This window comes from Mus musculus, chromosome 4, assembly GCF_000001635.26.
Source record: "Mus musculus strain C57BL/6J chromosome 4, GRCm38.p6 C57BL/6J".
Lineage (NCBI taxonomy): Eukaryota > Metazoa > Chordata > Mammalia > Rodentia > Muridae > Mus > Mus musculus.
The window spans coordinates 45,373,262-45,392,505 of NC_000070.6; the positions used below are offsets into that span (position 1 = coordinate 45,373,262).

General features: G+C 41.0%; 1 protein-coding gene across 2 annotated transcripts in view; it reads left to right on the forward strand.

The window, feature by feature from the left end:
* Positions 1 to 6,471, forward strand: part of Dcaf10 (DDB1 and CUL4 associated factor 10) — a 38,757-nt gene extending 32,286 nt beyond the window's left edge. Inside the window, exon 6 of one of the 2 annotated variants that reach the window (XM_006537912.4) lies at positions 648 to 6,471. In XM_006537912.4, coding sequence (XP_006537975.1) covers positions 648 to 1,016 — 369 coding nt within the window. In that variant the 3' untranslated portion in view covers positions 1,017 to 6,471. The remainder of the gene's footprint in view (positions 1 to 647) is intronic. The other variant, NM_153167.2, reaches the window with a different exon arrangement.
* Positions 6,472 to 19,244: the final 12,773 nt, after the last annotated feature.

Consider the following 19,244-nt stretch of genomic DNA (forward strand, 5'->3'; position numbering starts at 1 on the left):
GGTATTGTGAACTGGGCAGTACCCTAAAGACCATCATCAGCTAATAGTATGCCTAGCTTCTTCATTCTTGCCCCGTCACCTAAGAAACAAACAAAACCATAGTAAGCATTTCACTGAGCTAGCTGTCCAGCTAAGCTGACCTAATGTGAGGTTTGGCCTTTAGTAAGACAGCTATCACCACTGCCTCCTCAAAAGCCAGGGGAAAATGAAGAAGGAAGGGACTGAACTGATGCCTTGGGGGAAGAGTTAAACGACCTGAGGGGTCACCACTGTGCTAGGCAGGACTCTGCAAGGAGCTCACTGGCTCTGCAGACTGAAGGAAGGGAGAAGGGCCTTTGATGTGCAGAGGGCAGATAATACTCCAGGGCCTGGATTGTTGCTGCCCTCAAAAAAGATGTATGTTAGAAGTCATAGCTAGCCTCAGGAACAAGAGGTCTTAAAGCATCATAGTCCACAGTGACCTTAGTTTATGAAGATGAAGCATGAAGAGGACACGTTTTGTTAGTTAAGAGAGGGATGATGCTCAAGTAAAGGATGTGCTGCTACATCCCTGTGGATTTGGCTCTCGGTTGAGCTTAGAACTAAGGACTATCTCTGCAGTACTATTTGGGAAGCTATAACCTCACTTTGTCTCCTTTCTCCTCCAGTGGACCTGTGTCTATGAATTCCAGGAAGGAGCTCCAGTGCGACCAGTCTCCCCTCGATGTTCCCTGCGGTTGACTCATTACATTGAGGAAGCAAATGTGGGCAGGGGCTACATCAAAGAACTTTGTTTCAGCCCTGATGGACGAATGATTTCTTCCCCACACGGCTATGGGATTCGCTTGTTGGGATTTGACAAACAGTGCAGTGAGCTTGTTGACTGTTTACCCAAAGAAGCCAGTCCCCTGCGGGTGATTCGTTCTCTGTACTCTCATAATGACGTGGTTCTGACAACAAAGTTCTCTCCCACACACTGTCAGATCGCCTCAGGGTGCCTTAGTGGACGGGTCTCTTTGTATCAGCCAAAGTTTTAGGCACAACTTACATCAAATGAGGAACTCTTCTGGTGTTTGGCTTATAAATTACTTCAATTTAGGTGAAGTATTTTCTTTTTTAGAAGATCTTATAAGTTTGGATCAAGATCTTGGTTCTTATGGGTCAGTGGACATATATATGTGTGACCTGAGTACTTGGCCTTCCAGCGTCATCCGGGCATCTCCATTTCAACCACGCAGCCTGTTCTGTCAGCATTCCTTTGCTCCTGTCTGTGCCGCTGAGCTTGGGTTTTCCTGGTCATTTTGCATGTGGCTCTTGTTCTCCCCATCCCTGTCTCCACCATTCCTCTCTGCCTCCGTCCTCGTTTTTGATTTTTGGTATGAATTTTATGGACATTTGGCAGGAGCCTTGGTTGGGATGAGAAAACCCATGGCACTAGTGTTAAATAAAACTCAGAAGTTGGATGTTGGCACACTGGTGATTGAAAAAGTTCATCTTCATTTATCAGTATACTTGGCCTTTAAAGTTGCTGTCAGACATTGAGCACAGTAATAGCATTCTCATAACTTTTAGAAACTCTTGCAACAAGATAGCTTTTTAAAGTTTCCTGTTAAAATGACACCTTTATATCTCATGTGGGATTTTGTTGTGAAATTCTAGAAAAATATTATAACCTCTCTTTGTAATTTATTTTACTTGTATGAATTTAAGATCTCCAGCGTGTGTCTTTACTTGGTATTCTGTTCCGGTCAGCAGCATTGGAGAGGAAAGGAAGAGCCATAAGCCTGGTCATTTCCGTTGTCCAGAAGATTTATTTACTCAGGAGGTCGGCACAGCATCCGGCCAGTGAGTGAGGAGATTGATGTGACTTAGGTTGGCTGTGAGTCTTTTAATCACACAGATGGTGTGTTTATAGTAATGAAGTGGGAGGGAAATCAAGTAAAGATTTTATTGTGTTTGTTCCTTCAACCAGGGATCAGTTCTCAGAAGGGAGCTAGAGTCCTCTTTAAGCTGCTGTCATAAACCTAGAGTCAGTGACCTGACTGACACTGCTGTCCTGTGTTTGGCTATGGAAGGTCTGGGAGACAACGTGTAAGCCCAGGCTGCTCCAGTCTTAAATGGGCGATGTCCTGCCAGGCTCTGCTACATTGGTTGGTTGGTTTGTTGATTGACTGACTGATTGATAATTTAAGCCATGCAGCAGTAGCCTTGTTCTCTTTGGTCACGTGCCCTTTAGGCCAGTGCTCCTTTAATATTAGGATGCAGTACAATGTACCCTGAAGGACTAGTAAAATGTGCTGGACCTTAAGACTGATTTAGGCAGGGAAAGAACAGAACTCTTATGTAAATGGAACCTCAAATCTGCATCCAGGTGGCCTCTAGGCCATAGTTTAAAACACAACTTGGAATGCAGTCGATATTTCTTTATCCATTTGGTGCTTAACATAATTCTCACAAGATGTTTCATCTATTTAAATAGTAATAATAATCAATAGTAGCAATTTTAGAGTAGAAAATAACTTGAAGTGATATCCAATTCATTGTTGGACAAATGCAAGAAGTCACATGATTTGCCTATGGTCATACAAAGTCTCTCAATTCCTTGCTCAGGGCTTTTAAAAACACCAGTGATCGTGGACATCTTGTCTTTATTATTGTAAATACGATGATAGGATTGGAAAAGGAGGGCATGGGAGTAGATGCTGAGAGCTTTATCCATAGGAAAGAAGTATTTTAGTACTTGAGAAATTAGCAGCCCATGTGTGAGTAAACACAGCAGTTCTCTCTGTGCCCATCACACAGCCGCTCATACAGCCGGAAGCGCTTGTGTCTCACTGAGAACAGTGATAACTCTGCGACAGTCTCGAAGAGTCAACACTTCTTACCACAGATGCTGGAAAAGCTGGAAATGTTGTAGTCATTGAAACATTCAACCAAGCACAATGGAAATCATAGGCTTGCTTGCCGTAGCTTTGGAAAAAGGTTGCTTTTTGGGTCTTTTTTTTTCCCCCAAAGAAAATAGTTTGGGAGGAAAGTATAGCAATTAATACCTTCACAATTAAAAACTATTATATAAGGATCAAATTGATACTCAAAAGAAGATTCCATAAATGATATCAGTTTGTAAAGAGTTCTATGTCAGATGTTATACCCACATGTCACCTAACGCAAGCCAGGGACCCTTGAATCACTGTTGCTGAATACCTACTATGTGTTGAAGAATGTGTCTGCTTTAATATACTATGGGCCCCTACAAAGACCCTTACAAGGTAGGTGGAATGAGCGTCAAATTATGTTGAAAGTAGCAGTGTGTTAAAAAATGAAGTGACGTGCCTTCAGCCACAGGTGGCAGAGGTGGCAGCACTGGATTCAGATGGAGGTTTGCTGTCAGTTTTATTGCTGAGACTGCACTGACTCCTCTGCGTTTTGCCCCTTAGTTCATGGAGGAGGAGTTACACTGGTCTGCTGGTCCATGTGCTTGCTATCTTCTGCAAAGTTTGATCACACAGTTGGCCTCGTTCCCTTGAGTACTGCATAAAAGAACATTTCAAGCACTGATGTTCCCATGAGACTGGAGAGCATAAACTCAGGCCATTTCTAACAGAAAAACTATGCAGATGAGTCCCCATGGTGGCGAAAAAGTGGATAGTCAGCCTTGTGAGAAGCAAAGCCAGACAGATGAGAAGTGACAAGAGCCAGCAAACTGAGCAGGGATCCGTTGCCCTCTCTGAGGAACAGTCAGGATCAAGACAAAATCAGACAGTACTAAGCAAGGAATTGAACGGCCTCAGAAAAACCTGTTCTATTGGGAAGAGTTACATATCTTAACGTCCCTTTTTGTTTTTATTTTGTTTTTGGCTTTTTGAGACAGGGTTTCTTTGTATAGACCAGACTGCCTTCAAATTCACAGATGTCCACCTGCCTCTGCCTTCCAAGTGTTGGGATTAAAGACATGTGCCACCACAGCCTGGCCTTAGGGTCTCACTTTAATAGTCTAAAACTATGTTGTTTTTTTTTTACTGTTTTATTTAGTCATTTTTATTATAATTGGTAGAAATATATTTTAATTGATAACGAAGTTATTACTGTTGGTAAAGCTTCCTTTGGAAGAGTCTATTAATGGGAATGCTATGTTGAATGACTTACAGATGTATCAAATATACAGTAGTTGCTTATTTTCAATCATGAAATAAAGAGCTAAAGTAAGAAACTTCTACTTTAAAAAAAAATATTATGTGATCACAATTCGGGGGCCAGGGGAACATATGCTTTTAATTCCAGAAGTGGGGATGCAGAGGCAGGAGGATCTTCTGTGAGTTTGAGGTCAGCAGGTCTACATAGTAAGGTTCTGGGCTAGCCAGAGTTATACAGTAAGACCCTGCTTATTAAAAAAAAAAAAAAAAGTCATTTTTTTCCTCAGAACCCAAAACATATGTATATTTTATTTTTTCTCCCCATTGTATTCCTAAGAAGGCAGCATAGCAAAAAATTTTAGAAAACAACACAAGGAAAATATAAATTTCATATTCTCTACTCCTGCATCGAGGACCAAATCACATTTTTTAAGGCTGTGCCCTCTAGAAGGTGAGAATAAAGAAATACATCAAGAATCTTTTAGAAGGTGGGTGTTTCTAATACTGGAGTATGCAGCAGTGTCCATAAGAGTCTGTTACACTTGGCTTTTATTTTTATTTATTTTTTGAGACAAGATTTCTCTGTGTAGCCTTGGCTGTCTTAGAACTCACTTTGTTACCCAGGCTGGCCCACAACTCAGTTTCCCTTGCCTTTGCCTACCAAATGCTGAGATTAAAGGTATGTACCTTTAATCGCTGGCTTTCATTTGGCTTTTATGAAAGCAGGAGACATGGCCTGATAACTTCCTGATGACAATCATCTTTATCCTGTACCAGTGGTCTTGGTCCACTCAGTAACACCTTCTGTTGGTCATGAAGGAATCCATATATATGACTTCTGTTTAGATAACTAATGCATATCTTTTTAAGTGCCAAAATTTAAAAATTTCAGTTATTTTTTTGATGCAAGTCTCCTTAGGGATGGTAGTCTACCTCCCTGCCTTTTTAAACAGCTTGCTCAGTCGAATTCACTTCATCATGAAGTTATATTCATGATGTTTTATTGCGCATGCCCAGTGCGGTCTGGTCCACATAAAACAGTAAAACATTTCATAGCACACAAAGGGCTATAACAGATTCGAGGAATATCCACCTAGTAAGTGATTCCCTCAACGATGGAATTATTTCCCTCAGTATTAGCTTTAAAAAGTGTTTGATGTCTGCAGAGTAATGCATTCTATCAGTGTGCCTGTTTCTAACAGGCTCCCACTTTCTTCTGTGCTGTCTCCCAAGTTCTGGGCTGTGACATGAACTGACCAGTTCTGGTCAGTGCCTACAAAATAACTGGACCAAAGCTCCCAGTTAAAGGTGGGGCTCTAACCAAGTAAGGGGAGGAAGTATGAGTATACACTGCTGCTGCTGGAGTGGAGTGTGGTGATGATGATGCCTCTGCAGGGAGGCAGGCCTTCATCCTTTTAAGAGCAAAGAAGCGTGCAGAAGAGAAAGGAAGGAAAAGGAAAATCGAGGTAGGCCGAAGACTCTGGGAGATGGCACTGAATAACCATTAAAATGTACTCTTGATTACCATGTTAAAGTCAGTTTAGTGACACTGTAGAGTAAGGCTGCACTATGTGTACATCCTCTGGAGAACTCGAGACTGTGTATATCCTGAGAACTGCACCCCTCCGAATGGTAATGGAAATCAGCACCAAGAGGAAAGTCTCCAGTTTGCCTGTGTGCTGCTGTCTTGAGTTGTAAATTACCTGAGAGAGGTTTAATCAAAAGTCCCAGGGCCTGGAGAAACGGCTCAGCGGTTAAGAGCACTGGCTGCTCTTCCAGAGGTCCTGAGTTCAATTCCCAGCAACCACATGGTGGCTCACAACCATCTGTAATGGGATCCAATGCCCTCTTCTGGTGTGTCTGAAGACAGCTACAGTGTGCTCATACATAATTAATTTTAAAAAAAAAGTCCCAAGGAGCACATCTCATGCAGACATTTTTTGAATGTATGTATATATAAATGTCACTGTAAGTGACGCTTACCCCTAAGAATAATAAAGTAACATTCAGGATTTAGATCTGGTCCCAATCTGTATTTTCCCCTATACAAAGAATAGATGTTTGAATTTTCTTTTAAATTTGGCTGCATCCTTCATTTCCAAACTCTGCTTCTTTTTTTGGGGGCGGGGGGCACAAAACTTTAGGTTTGTATTTTTGGCAAGCTTGGAATATTCTAGTTAATATGCTGTCAGCTAGAACACTCTCTTAGCAGGTTCTAAGGTGCTATTGGGTCTTCTGCTAGACTGTGCGCTCCTTGAGGGCAGGGCTATCTTTATTCTTGTATCCACGGTGCCTGGGATAGTATCTGACAGAGTAGTTGTTCAATAAATATCTGTTGAATGAATTGAATAAACCTTCACTACGTGTGGCCTCAAGTTCTCACGAATCCAGAATGTAGTGGAAAATGATAATGATTAGGCCTTGGCTTGTTTTGACTTTTTTTTTTTTTTTTTTTTTTTTGGATAATTACCAGGATAACATCATCTGGGTATTTCTTAGTGGTTTTGAAAACTAAATTAGGACCCTACTTTTCATTGAACATGGATTTGAATCCCTACTGTATGCCTGGTCTACTTAGGGCACAGAGGTAAAACTAAAGTTTCTATAGAAGCATATGAAATAAACATCAAATCAGGACTGGTGTTACTGGGCTGTGGAGTTACAGAGGCTCCATACTTGCATCATGCCCTCTTGTGAACACAGCTCTACATTTTCATGGGGCTCTGAGCTCACAAATGAGTAGCTCTTACCATCCAGGTAACCATGAGTTACCCATCTGTAAATAAAGATAGCCATTCAAAGGTAGCTACAGAGTGCATGGTTTGTACCTTAGTTCATAACCTATAATTAAAGCTACTTCCAGAAGGTTTTTGGTATGTGAAATATTCATTTCAGAATAGAGCAGCTTTCTGAAATTGTAATTGGCTTTTCTCTTTCCTATTGAATGTTTTCAGCCTTTGAGTAGACAAACAGAATTACATATGACAACTATACACACCTACATAAAATTTTCAGTTTTTTTTTTTTTTTTTTGGTTTTTTCGAGACAGGGTTTCTCTGTGTAGCCTTGGCTGTCCTGGAACTCACTTTGTAGACCAGGCTGGCCTCAAACTCAGAAGTCAGAAATCTGCCTGCCTCTGCCTCCCAAGTGCTGGGACTAAAGGCGTGCACCACCACGACCCGACAAATTTTCAGGTTTTATTAAACCTTTAGAAATGCATTTTGGTACAGATATACCTCATAATGTAATTTAAGAAATAAATGCTACTTGCAAACATTTGACACACTTTTGTGTGTGATAACATGTTTGAAATATTGATAGAATGTCAACATTTCATTATAGTGGCTTGAAATAGTTTGATTTTACCGCATGGGTATGCATTTTTGGACCAGGATTGGAGCATAAAGGAATAGGAGAATAACTTGGTACTTTTCTGATCATACAATGTTGTGTCCGGCCAGCCGACCACATGTTTGGGTTCTAGGCTGGAAAGGCATTTTGGAAACCTGAAAGAGAAGAAGGGCTAGGCGGGCTAGAAAAAGATGCAGCTAAGACAGTCATTCTGATCAAAGCTCAATTTTACTATTCTGCACGCAGTTATGAAGCAGGGGAAGGGGGCCCGATTCCCGCCAAATAATCTTGGGATCCAGTAGCAGGGTGACCACGTGATGGCTTCGGAACAGCAAAGCAGCAAGCTCCAGCAGTGGACATGGCAGAAAGATTGAGCGGCAAGCTCCACCCCTGAGCAAGCAGGTTTCAGGCTGGGGGAGGTTACATCTCCTCCCTGTTGTTAATAATAATAAAAAAAAAAAAAAAAAAAGGCTGGCCTGAGGCAAAAAAATTTATCTATGCTCAGTAGTTCTGCCTGAATTCTTAGGGCTAAAGAAAAAATCCGTCTCTGTGGAATTTCCTAACTTTTCTTATGGTAAACCTTGTCTGGATAAGACTGTCCTTTCTGTCCTAGTAAACAACTAACAGAATAGCCCTGGGCTGTAGGCTGACTTTATAATGCTAATCAGTACTGAATAGGTAACTTCCTAGTTGAATTTTAAGTAGGGTGTTGGATCCCTGGCAAAGGTTGACTGTACGAATTTGAAATGCACTTTATTATGAATAACACTGAGTGGATATTCCTCCGAATTTTTGGATGACCGGCTCTGTAGTACAAGGCCAATTGGCTTTTTTAGGGTGGGAGGCTGTGAAGGGCTTGCCCTTCTAACAGTACGGTCTCCAACCTCTCTCCCTCCACCCCCTATTAGTTAAGTTTAATAAGGCCATGCTTAACTGAGATGATCAAATGATTTTCTCATCCGTAGATGAGTGGGCTTTTAACCTTGGCTTGGGTGGAAATTGACCCGATTCCTCCCGTGGGTGCTGTCACAACCCACACCCGTGGCTCTTGGTATCTTTTGGGGAGGGGAGGCAAAGCCTTAGAAAGATATTTTTGGTTGTAACTGGAAATAGATACCAACCTCCATCCAAACCGGGTGTAACTCAGAAATGGTCAAGCTGGACCTTCCCCTGCAGTAAATCTCTGCACCAAGCGATACCCATACTGTATTCGTATGATCACGAACCAGTATGCACAATTCTGAGTATTGTGAAGCTCCTAAAGGAGAATTGTCACCCTCAGATTTAGCAAGGCCTAGACAAGAATTATGTCATTAGTAACACCACGATTTATGGCTAAAATAGGAGCTGGAAGTCATCCTCCTCATCTCTGTTATTCCCACAGCCTGAGGAACTAAGGGGACCTTGCAGTAACACCAAGGGTGGAAAACCAGAGGCCAGCTAAGGGACTAAGCCTGTCTATCAGAATAAAAACCAATCTCTTTTAATATTTGAAATATCTGCTTTACTAGCCCTCTTGGTAAACCTAAATTTCAACTCAGACCGAAAGCCAAGTGCTGGAATGTCCTTGGAATGAAGATAAGAATTGCCACCTGTGTACTCTCAGGGGCAGGGATGCATGCCAGCTGCGGTCAGGCTGGAGGATGTTGATTGACCTGTTTGAAAAAAACAAGATCTAGAGAATGAGAAAGTAGCAATGTAAATCTTCCTTTGGGGAAGTCCAGGTACTTTATTCAGTTGCAAATTGTAAAGCTAAAGCTAGTCTCAGGCCTCCAGTGGAGGAGCTGGCTTAGAGAGTAGCAAGAAAACAGCTTTTCTGGGAGCCTGAGTTCCTAGCTGAATTCTATGCAAAAGCGGAATTTTAGTCCTCAGAGTGGTACTTACAAGAAGATTCAGGATCTGTGTTCAGCTGCCGAATTAATCTTTCAGGCAGCCACTGCGCTCCATCTTCATCTCGTGGAAAAACACAAACGGAGCTCCTTCCCCAGATTAGAACCGGATCTGGACCCTTCAATTCGTTATTCAACGGGTCCTTCCATTTTACCAATGCATAAGAACTAGAAGTAACTGGATGCCAGTAGCGATCCGCTGCAGATTGACCCTTAATATCAGTTTGCAAAAAATTTAGAACAAATAAAGGCAAGATGTGCCTTTGGTGACCTGGGGGGATATAACTGCCCCTGTTTTGTCTTAAAAAGTCAATTCTTTAAGGTGCGATGAGTGCGTTCAACTATTTCTTGTCCCATGGGGTTATAAGAAATTCTAGTTTTATGTTTGATATCGAATTCCTTACAGAATGAAATAAAAATTTTACTAGACTAGGATGGCCCATTATCTGTCTTAATAAGTTTAGGCAATCCCATGGCATTAAAGGCTCGCAGGCAATGATCAATTACGTTTTTAGAAGCCTCTCCTGTATGCAGAGAAGGGATCTTGAAGGCGTATTGAAGTTAAACGTACCACAGGTCTCTAATAAGGGTACTGATTGTGCAACATATAAACTGTCAGTAAAGATATTAAAAGCCTCATATACAGACGGAAAGACCTTTAGTACTGCTGTTAATTTGGCTAACTGAGCCGAAAGGCCAGTAGTCTCTATGATAACTTGTTGATTATTAATAAGATATCCAGCTCGCCCTTTAGAGGAGCCATCAGTAAAAATCAATAGAGCATTATATAAAGGCTGTAAAGAAGTCATTTTAGGAAGTATCACATCATGTACATTTAAAAGTTTTATCAACCTATCTTGGGGTTAGTGGCTGTCCATAGTTCCCTTAAAAGGCTGAACAATGGTATCTGGCTCTTTGCTGAAATAAGTTAATGTCTGTCTTCTTCCAGTGAGAATCATCTGTGCCACTGTTTCATGATATGGCAAGAGAAATCCTCGAATGTATCCACATTATAAGAAATTTTTGCCATAGCAGTCCCGTAGGCACATGAGTCGTATTAAAAATTAACAGATGCAGGGAGGGGCAAGGAGTAATCTATATAAGTGACAAACTGCTCTTTAATAGCTTTTTCCACTAGCTGTAAGGCCAACAATCCTTCTGAGGTTAGGGATCTAGGGGAAGTGGGGGATGTGCTCTGAATTAACTTTGCTAGGTAATTAAGAATATAGGAATCTCTAATATTGGACTGAATATTAGACCAGTCTAAGATTGAGTTAGAATGACTGGTCACACTGAAGAAAAGAGAAAAATCATTATGACTCCATTAAATGATTAATCTTACTAAGTCAGAATATACAGTCTCTGATGTACTATTGCCATAAAGTTAAAAGGCTTGAAGCTAGTCTAAACTGGAAAAATTGTGAGCAAGGATGGATCTAAAACATGAATCTAATTTAGTTTCTTAGTCATTTCAATCAGGACACTGAGTCAACTTACCTGCCAGCTTGTCACATGAATTAACCAATATGCTTCTGCAGCGTTCTGTGGAGAGAACCTGTTTTTCTCTTTCCTAATTAGGTAGCTGTTTAGGATCAATCTATAAGCCAACAAGTAGATTCTTTTAAGATACGATAAAGCATTTATTAAATTTTTTGACACTTAAATTTTAAACTTTGAAAATAAAGGTATGATTTAAATAGTGTGCATGGGAATGCACTAAATAGTATGTACGGGGATACAATTTTTCTCTTTTTTGTCTTTTAAGAAGTTAAAGTTTTAAAGTTTCACAATATCTAATCTTTTGAATTAATAACTTGTTGACAAAACATTTTAAATACTTGGCTGTAAAGGAGCAGTGACTAATTGTACTTTTAATCATTTCTCTTTTTTTTAAGGAGTGGTTGTAACTAGAAAGCTTGAAAAGTTATTAAGAGTCACATGTGCATGATTTATTTATTAACTAGAAATAAGAGCATTTATTTGTAGCAATTATTAAGTAAAAGTCCTCAAGAATTAGCACTATTATGTGGAAACAAGTAGTAACTGAGGACACTAAAAGGAAAGAATTATACATGCACAATTTTTAAGAATACTAAAATATTATCTTAAACCATAACTGTTATGGATATATAACGAATGAGGTTATATATCCAATCTATTTTATATGGACGGCCTATGGACTGTCTGAGATAAAATTTATCCTGGCATTGTTTTAAAAATGTCCAGGCAATTAGAACAATTTAATCAATGTCTAAAAACCGCCTTCTTAAAAGGACAGCATTTTTTCTATGAGTTGTATATGCATAAGCAATTGCAAATTTGGGAATTATTAGTATCTGAGGGACGAACAATCTTAAGCAATTGTGAGCTCAGAGATATAGCATTGACTATTAATATACAAATTAGGGTTTGATTGTTCAGCATTTTAAAACACCATCTACAGCACACAACTAGATTATTTGTGCTGAAACAGGGGAAACTGCGTGTCTCAAGGCTCCACCCCACAGCAGCTAGTTGGGCCCACGTGGGCCAATGATCGGCTGGGAGGATGAGAAAAATGATTTTACAATAATGTTTTTTCTGGCCAAAGAATTGTCTTGGCACAGCTAATATTTAATTACCAATGAATATAATTAATAACAATTATAAAAGCTTTCTTTATTTTTTGTAAAAACTTTTGTAGTAAACCAAAACCCTAAGTAATAAAAAGATATTGTCTCTGAATCTTTTGGGTGAGAGCAAGGATTTAAGGTAAACTTCCCTTGAGAAGCATTAGTTAATAAAATACTTTCCACTTAGGAAACAATATACACTAAAAGATTTAAACTCTTAGCTTCTTGTATAGAAGCAGAGACAATAAAATTTTTCTTACATAATGTAAAGCTATATTAGCCATACCTAGAGGCAAAATTTTCTAGTGATTACCAGTTTACCAGAAGCAAACCCTTTATCATGCAAGGAAAAAACGAACCTTTAAACCTATAATAACTTTACATGAAGTAGGCAAGCCAGATTGTAATGCCTTTATAAGTTCTACAGTCTGATTGACCCTTCTATAAACTTTGAATTAGAGCTTTATTTAGAGCAACATCTGAATAGATCTGTAACACTGTTCATTTAGCTAAAACAAAATTTCTCTGGAGGCAGGGAGAGGCAAGTTTCAAGAGCTTCCTTAGGCACCTTTGTAAGACAAAAGAAAGTCACACAAGCCCTGCCAAGGCTGCTCTGAGCTTGGTATGGCTGTATGGCCACAGAGAGCTGTATTAGTGTTCTCATAAGATGAGTACTCTTGTAATTATCTTAATTAACAATATATGGGTGAGTAGAAAATCTTAAATTTGCAATCGAATTGCAAGCTACAGTCAATGGAACACTGGCAGTTTTAACCATAATTTTCAAGTTTCTTTTGCAAGGTTAGGATAATATCTACAAACTTGGGAAAGCAAAACCCAAGTTTAAAACAATTTATCATCTTTAAAATCAATAATAGAAGCATTACCATCATATTACGAAGTTTAGCTGCCAATTAATACCTATGAATATGTATATTCATATATGCAAGCTTTAATGCTTTAATAAAGAGGCATTGCTTTAAATCTTATCTTAAATTTTACTTTTTAGGATAGGAACCACATTAATTATTATCTAAACTAGAAATATCTTTAGAGATCCAGCATCTTGGCCTGCCTTATGCCACGTGTTGGGAAGACATTAAACTTGAGTTATTAATTTTAAGACTAACCATCTGTAGCAATGTTACAATTATTAATCTTAACCAACAACTTATGAGCTGATTGTGAAAACATGCAGAGCACATTACCAATAAAAAGAACCAAATGAAGCAGTTACATTTAGACCAATCAGAGAATATTAATTTTTGTAGCTACAATCATAGAATAAAAGGCACTTTACCATTTGTCAAACACATTAATCATGAACCATTTATCAGCTTTTTTACCCCGAAACTAAGAGGCTGTGCACTCGCCCTTTTTTCCTAAAACGAACAGTTTTTCCAGCAGGGACCCTCCTGCCATGTGTTTGTTTCCTGGATGAAGCACATGCTGGATGAAGCACATGGCAGCTCTCGGCTTTGCAGATAAAGTTTTTTATACCATCTTTATTATCCAACATAAAACATAGAACATTCATTCATACAGACTGGACACGAACATGCATGAATTGAACATGAGAACAGATTGGTGCACCAGACATTAGACAAGACACAAAAGGGGGCAGAGTACTACTTCTGCTATAAGGCCCAGAGAGAACAAAGCATGGCACTCCTGAAATTTCTCTCTGCTATTTGGGACATTTTCCTCCCTCATGATGCATTTTTTTTTAACTGCAGCAATCTGCCTGATTATTAATTTCCTTTTAATAAACCCTTTCTTTTCTCACGCCTAAAAATGTAGCTTCTGAGAGCTACGGCTAACCGCCTAACAGTCCCTAGTCCCTGATAAAACTCACTGCCGAACCTAAGTGAATTAGCGCTTGGGTTTAACGCTGTTTCAACTTAGCCCATACCGACCTTCTCCGGTATGAATTTCCTTTAATTATTTTCTTCTTCTATGGAGCTCCAAACCAGCAGTGCTTCTTCCAAATGTCCTTTGCCGTTTCTCAGTCCCAAGTTGGTTCGCCAAATGTTGTATCCGGCCAGCCGACCACATGTTTGGGTTCTAGGCTGGAAAGGCATTTTGGAAACCTGGAAGAGAAGAACGGCTAGGCAGGCGAGAAAAAGATACAGCTAAGACAGTCATTCTGATCAAAGCTCAATTTTACTATTCTGCACGCAGTTATGAAGCAGGGGAAGGGGGCCCGATTCCCACCAAATAATCTTGGAATCCAGTAGCAGGGTGACCACATGATGGCTTAGGAACAGCAAAGCAGCAAGCTCCAGCAGTGGGCGTGGCAGAACAACTGAGCAGCAAGCTCCACCCCTGAGCAAGCAGGTTTCAGGCTGGGGGAGGTTACAATACAACTTCCAGGAATTATTAATTCATGCCAATTTTTGCTAATGTGTTTTTTTCATGTTTGTTTGTTTGTTTGAGAAAGGGTCTCAGGAGCTGGTGAGATGGCTCAGCCGGTAAGAGCACTGACTGCTCTTCTGTAGGTCCTGAGTTCAATTCCCAGCAACCACATGGTGGGCTCACAACCATCTGTAATGAGATCTGATGCCTTCTTCTGGTGTGTTTGAAGACAGCTACAGTGTACTTAGATATAATAATAAATAAATCTTTTTTAAAAAAGAGAGAGAGAGAGAGAAAGAGTCTCACAATGCAGCTCTTATTGGCCTGGAACTCACCATGTTGACCAGGTTGACCTCAAACTCATAAAAGTTCACCTGCCTCTGCCTCCTAAGTACTGAGATTAAAGGCATTTACGACCAGTACAGTACTGGCTCTACATTTTGATTATTTACCAGTTATATTAATCTATTATCACTTAAAACATATGCAGACAAATAAATGTAAGATTTCAAAGTCAAGGTTATAAATGTCTTCCTGTCCTAGAGGTAAGAGAATAATTTGACCAGTGGCCCAGGCCTGCACTTCCAAATCCCCAGAGATGCAAAGACCACTTGAGCCTTGGCATTAGGGAGTCTGGGGCCAGCTTGTGTGACCTCATCTCACAGCTAAAAATGAATGAATTTCATTCAATTCAGAATATTTTGCCACACTAGATGAACTGATTTAACAAATGTAGCTCTAATGTTCACATTATCTCTTTTGATGACATGTTGAAGATACTTAAAAATAGGACTTTTTAGCTGGGCATGGTGGTACATGCCTTTAATCCCAGCCCTTGAGAGGTTGAGGCAAGAGGATCACAAATTGAAGGCCAGTCAGAGTGTTGGGGGGGGGAGGAGGCAAGAATTCTGCATTCTAATGCATATTAATCCAATGAATATTAATGTTACATGTTAGCTGTATTAGTGCTGTAGCATACTCTCATGACCTTAGTGGTTGTACTGGCTAGTTTTGTGTCAACTTGACACAGCTGGAGTTATCACAGAAAAAGGAGCTTCAGTTGAGGAAATGCCTCCATGAGATCCAACTGTAAAGCATTTTCTCAATTAGTGATCAAGGGAGAAAGGCCCCTTGTGGGTGGGACCATCTCTGGGCTGGTAATCTTGGTTCTATAAGAGAGCAGGCTGAGCAAGCCAGGGGAAGCAAGCCAGTAAAGAACATCCCTCCATGGCCTCTGCATCAGCTCCTGCTTCCTGACCTGCTTGAGTTCCAGTCCTGACTTCCTTGGTGATGAACAGCAGCATGGAAGTGTAAGCCGAATAAGCCCTTTCCTCCCCAACTTGCTTCTTGGTCATGATGTTTGTGCAGGAATAGGAACCCTGACTAAGACAGTGGTTTAAAGCAGTACAGAGATGCGATTACAGGTCCAGGTCCAAAATGGGTTCCTATGTAAAAGGCAGGGCATCATCGGGCTGGATCCCTTCGGGGACTCCAGGGAGAGAATGCCTTGTATTCTTTAGGGCACTGTCTCTCCCCCTGCAATTGCATATCAATGACATAGTATGTCCTCACTTTGGTTCAAATTTTTGATAATCGTGACCAGCATGTGTGGGAGATCACTATTCTTGCTGTGTGCTGAGTGTTAGCATGCTATCATGTACTAGGCTCAGTACTCAATCCTTATGCAGCAGGTACCGATATCTTTCACACTTACCTAAAGCTTCATTTACCTAAGTCACATCTTTTGTTTGGTTTTTGTTTGTTTGTTTGTTTGTTTTTGTTTTTTCGAGACAGGGTTTCTCTGTGTAGCCCTGGCTGGCTGTCCTGGAACTCACTCTGTAACCCAGGCTGGCCTTGAACTCAGAAATCCACCTGCCTCTGCCTCCCAAGTGCTGGGACTAAAGGCGTGGGCCACCACTGCCCGGCTCTAAGTCACATCCTTAGATGAGTTAGATTTAGATCTCCTGCCTTCATGAGCTAATGGCTGTACTGTTCACTGGGTTCAACCTGCATAAAACATTGTTACAGTTTTTCATACAGTAACAGACCTTCATTGCAGCTTTGCTATATAATTAAGTAAAATTTTTCTAGTATCAGGACAAAACTGTGGAAAGATCAGAATATTTGTTTAGGCTCAGCAATGTTTTCAGAATTGGTGCAAGTGCTTTTCATTTATTTTTCTTCTTAGGTTGAACAGCTGTTTCTGCTTTTAAAACTAGTAACTTCTGGGTTCCATCTGGCCAGGTGTTCATGTTCCTTTATTTGTGAGACACTATGTGTACTTGATTTCTGCATCCCAGAGACAACATCTCAGAGCTGGGGAAAAAACCAAAAAAAAACAAAAAAACCAAAAAAAAAAAAAAAACAAAAAACCAAAAAAAAAAACACCATGGTGTTGTTATTCAAGGGCAAAGGGAAGCCAGTAGTTGCTAGCATGGAGAGTATGAACTCCAACTCGGCGGCAGTATTTCTTGGTGAGCATGCGGGACACAGAGAGACACCACAGTAGTATTTGTATCTTGGGTCATTTTTAGCTGCAGCATCCGTTTTGGAGCTGGGGAGATGGCTCAGTGGATAAAGGGCTTGCCATGCAAGCATGAGGACTTGAATTTCATCTCCAGTATTCACATAAAATTCCGTGTATGCTGGCTGGTCTGTGCTTGTGAATCCCAGACCTGAAAAGACAGGCAGATCCCTGGGGCTCACTGGCCAGCCCGTCTAGCCTAAACGTGGAGCTCCCAGATCCCAGTGAGAGACCCTCAAAAATAAGGTGGATAGCTTAAACAATACCCAAAATTGACTTCTAGCTCCCAACCATGTCCATATGTGTGTGTGTGCCTATACACACTTGTCACATTTTCAATTTTTGTTTGACATGATCTCTATGTAGCACAGGTTGACTTCAAACTTGTGATCCTTCTGCCTCAGCCTCCTGAGGACTGGAATTACAAGTGAGCACCACCACAGCTAGGTCCAAACAAGTTCTCATCCTTGACTTCCAAGTCCTGTAGAATGCTCAAAACACCCAGCAGCACTTGGCCCTGTGGCAGTGTGGGTGTGTGATGTTCCCTAACCCATGGCACATTTGGGAGGAGATAGAACCTTTAAGCCTACTGGGGAGGGGGTGTGCATCTGGAGAGTGGCTTCAAAGGCAAGTCAGGGACCCAGGCCCCTTCCCTACTTGGCTTCCTGGCTGCCACACAGTAAGCATTCTGCTCTGCCATGTGACACAACAGCACAGATATTCTGCTCCATAGGTCCCAAAAAACAAAGTCACCAGATTGTGAACTGGAACCTCCCGAAAGGAACCAAACCGACCTTCCCACCCTTTAAAATCTAAGTATTTTATTACAGAGCTGTACTGTGCTGTGCCATGTGTGGGAAGGGGCCAGTTGTGACAGTCCTCTTCTGGACATAAGCCCTGGTCATCAGGCTTTGGGCATCAACACCGTTACCTGCTGACCATCTCAATGGCTCCCTCTCCACAGTTTATTTTGTTCAGTAATGGGAAGCTTACACAGGCCCCAAACAACTTCTCCTTGCTCCTCGCTCAGGAGTAGAAGTCTGTTAGAGTTGTGTCGATTAGCTCTGACTTCATTCTCATCCATGTAATTCTCTCTTTGAAGAGGCTTCATACTCTCTTGGCCCATCTCCCACACTGGAAAATTCTGATCCTTCTGAATACTGAGGTAGATCAGCGGCCTTCTCTCCATGTCCCTCCCACAGGAGAGGGCTCTAATGCACAGTAGGACCAACTAGACAAATTAAGCCACGGGTGTTAGCCCACAGCTTGATGATCTGCCTTTGCCTGCCTAAAAACCCCATCCCTCTTTTCTACCCAGTTTGCTGCTGCTGCTGAAGGACCACAGTTTGAGAAATCCTCTTCCTCTTCTTTGTTTTTTTTGAGACAGGGTTTCTCTGTGTAGCCCTGGCTGTCCTGGAACTCACTCTGTAGACCAGGCTGGCCTCGAACTCAGAAATCCGCCTGCCTCTGCCTCTCAAGTGCTGGGATTAAAGGCATGTGCCACCACTGCCTGGCTAGCAGCCCTTATCTTAACTTAGAAAAGCCACACAGTACCATACCCTGTTCCTAGAAAGATGATCTCAGCGTAACCGCTCAGTAATGTGGATGTTAAATCGGAGAAATCTTGGCTTTGGTTTAATATCTTTAACATTTCCTTGGAAGCCATTTACACTTTGAGTATGATAAATTGCTGTATTTACATTAACTATAAGCTCTCAATAAAAATTAGTTTTGTTAGAGTAAAATGTTAAAGATCCAAATCTCACTGTGAACAGCATGTGCTTGAAACATTAAATACTAAGTAACAAGGGGACGGGGGAGGGGGGAGGAAAGGAAACAGATACAAAATATCAGCTCTTATGAATTATTGATACATTGTTCCTTGGGTGGGTGGTTTTTGTTTTATGAGACAGGACATGGACATGCTCTGTAGTTCTGGCTGGCCTGAAATAGCCACCGAAAGACTGGTCTTCAACTTGTAGCCATCTTCCAACATCTGTCCCCTAGTGGGCCATGAACTACTACACTCCCAACCCCAAATCACTTTTCTTACATAACATTGGGGAGCTAGAGAGATAGCTCAGCAGTTAAGAAGGCTGACTTTTCCCAGAGGATCAGAATTCAATTCCCAACTCCACGTGGCGGCTCACAGGTCTATATAATGCCAGTTCCAGGAGGGGGTCTGATGCCCACTTCTGGTCTCTGTGGGCACTGCATGCATGCATGCACAGCCAAACATCCATACATCTAAAACGCAAAACAAAACAAACAAATGTATTTCATTGAAGGAGTTCCTAGCATTTCTTAAAACTTACAGTTCCTGACAGGAAAACCATGGTTCTTCCTCTAGTGCCTGCTGGTCAGGGTGGGCAGACACTCGTATTGTATTGTGGCAGCTTAA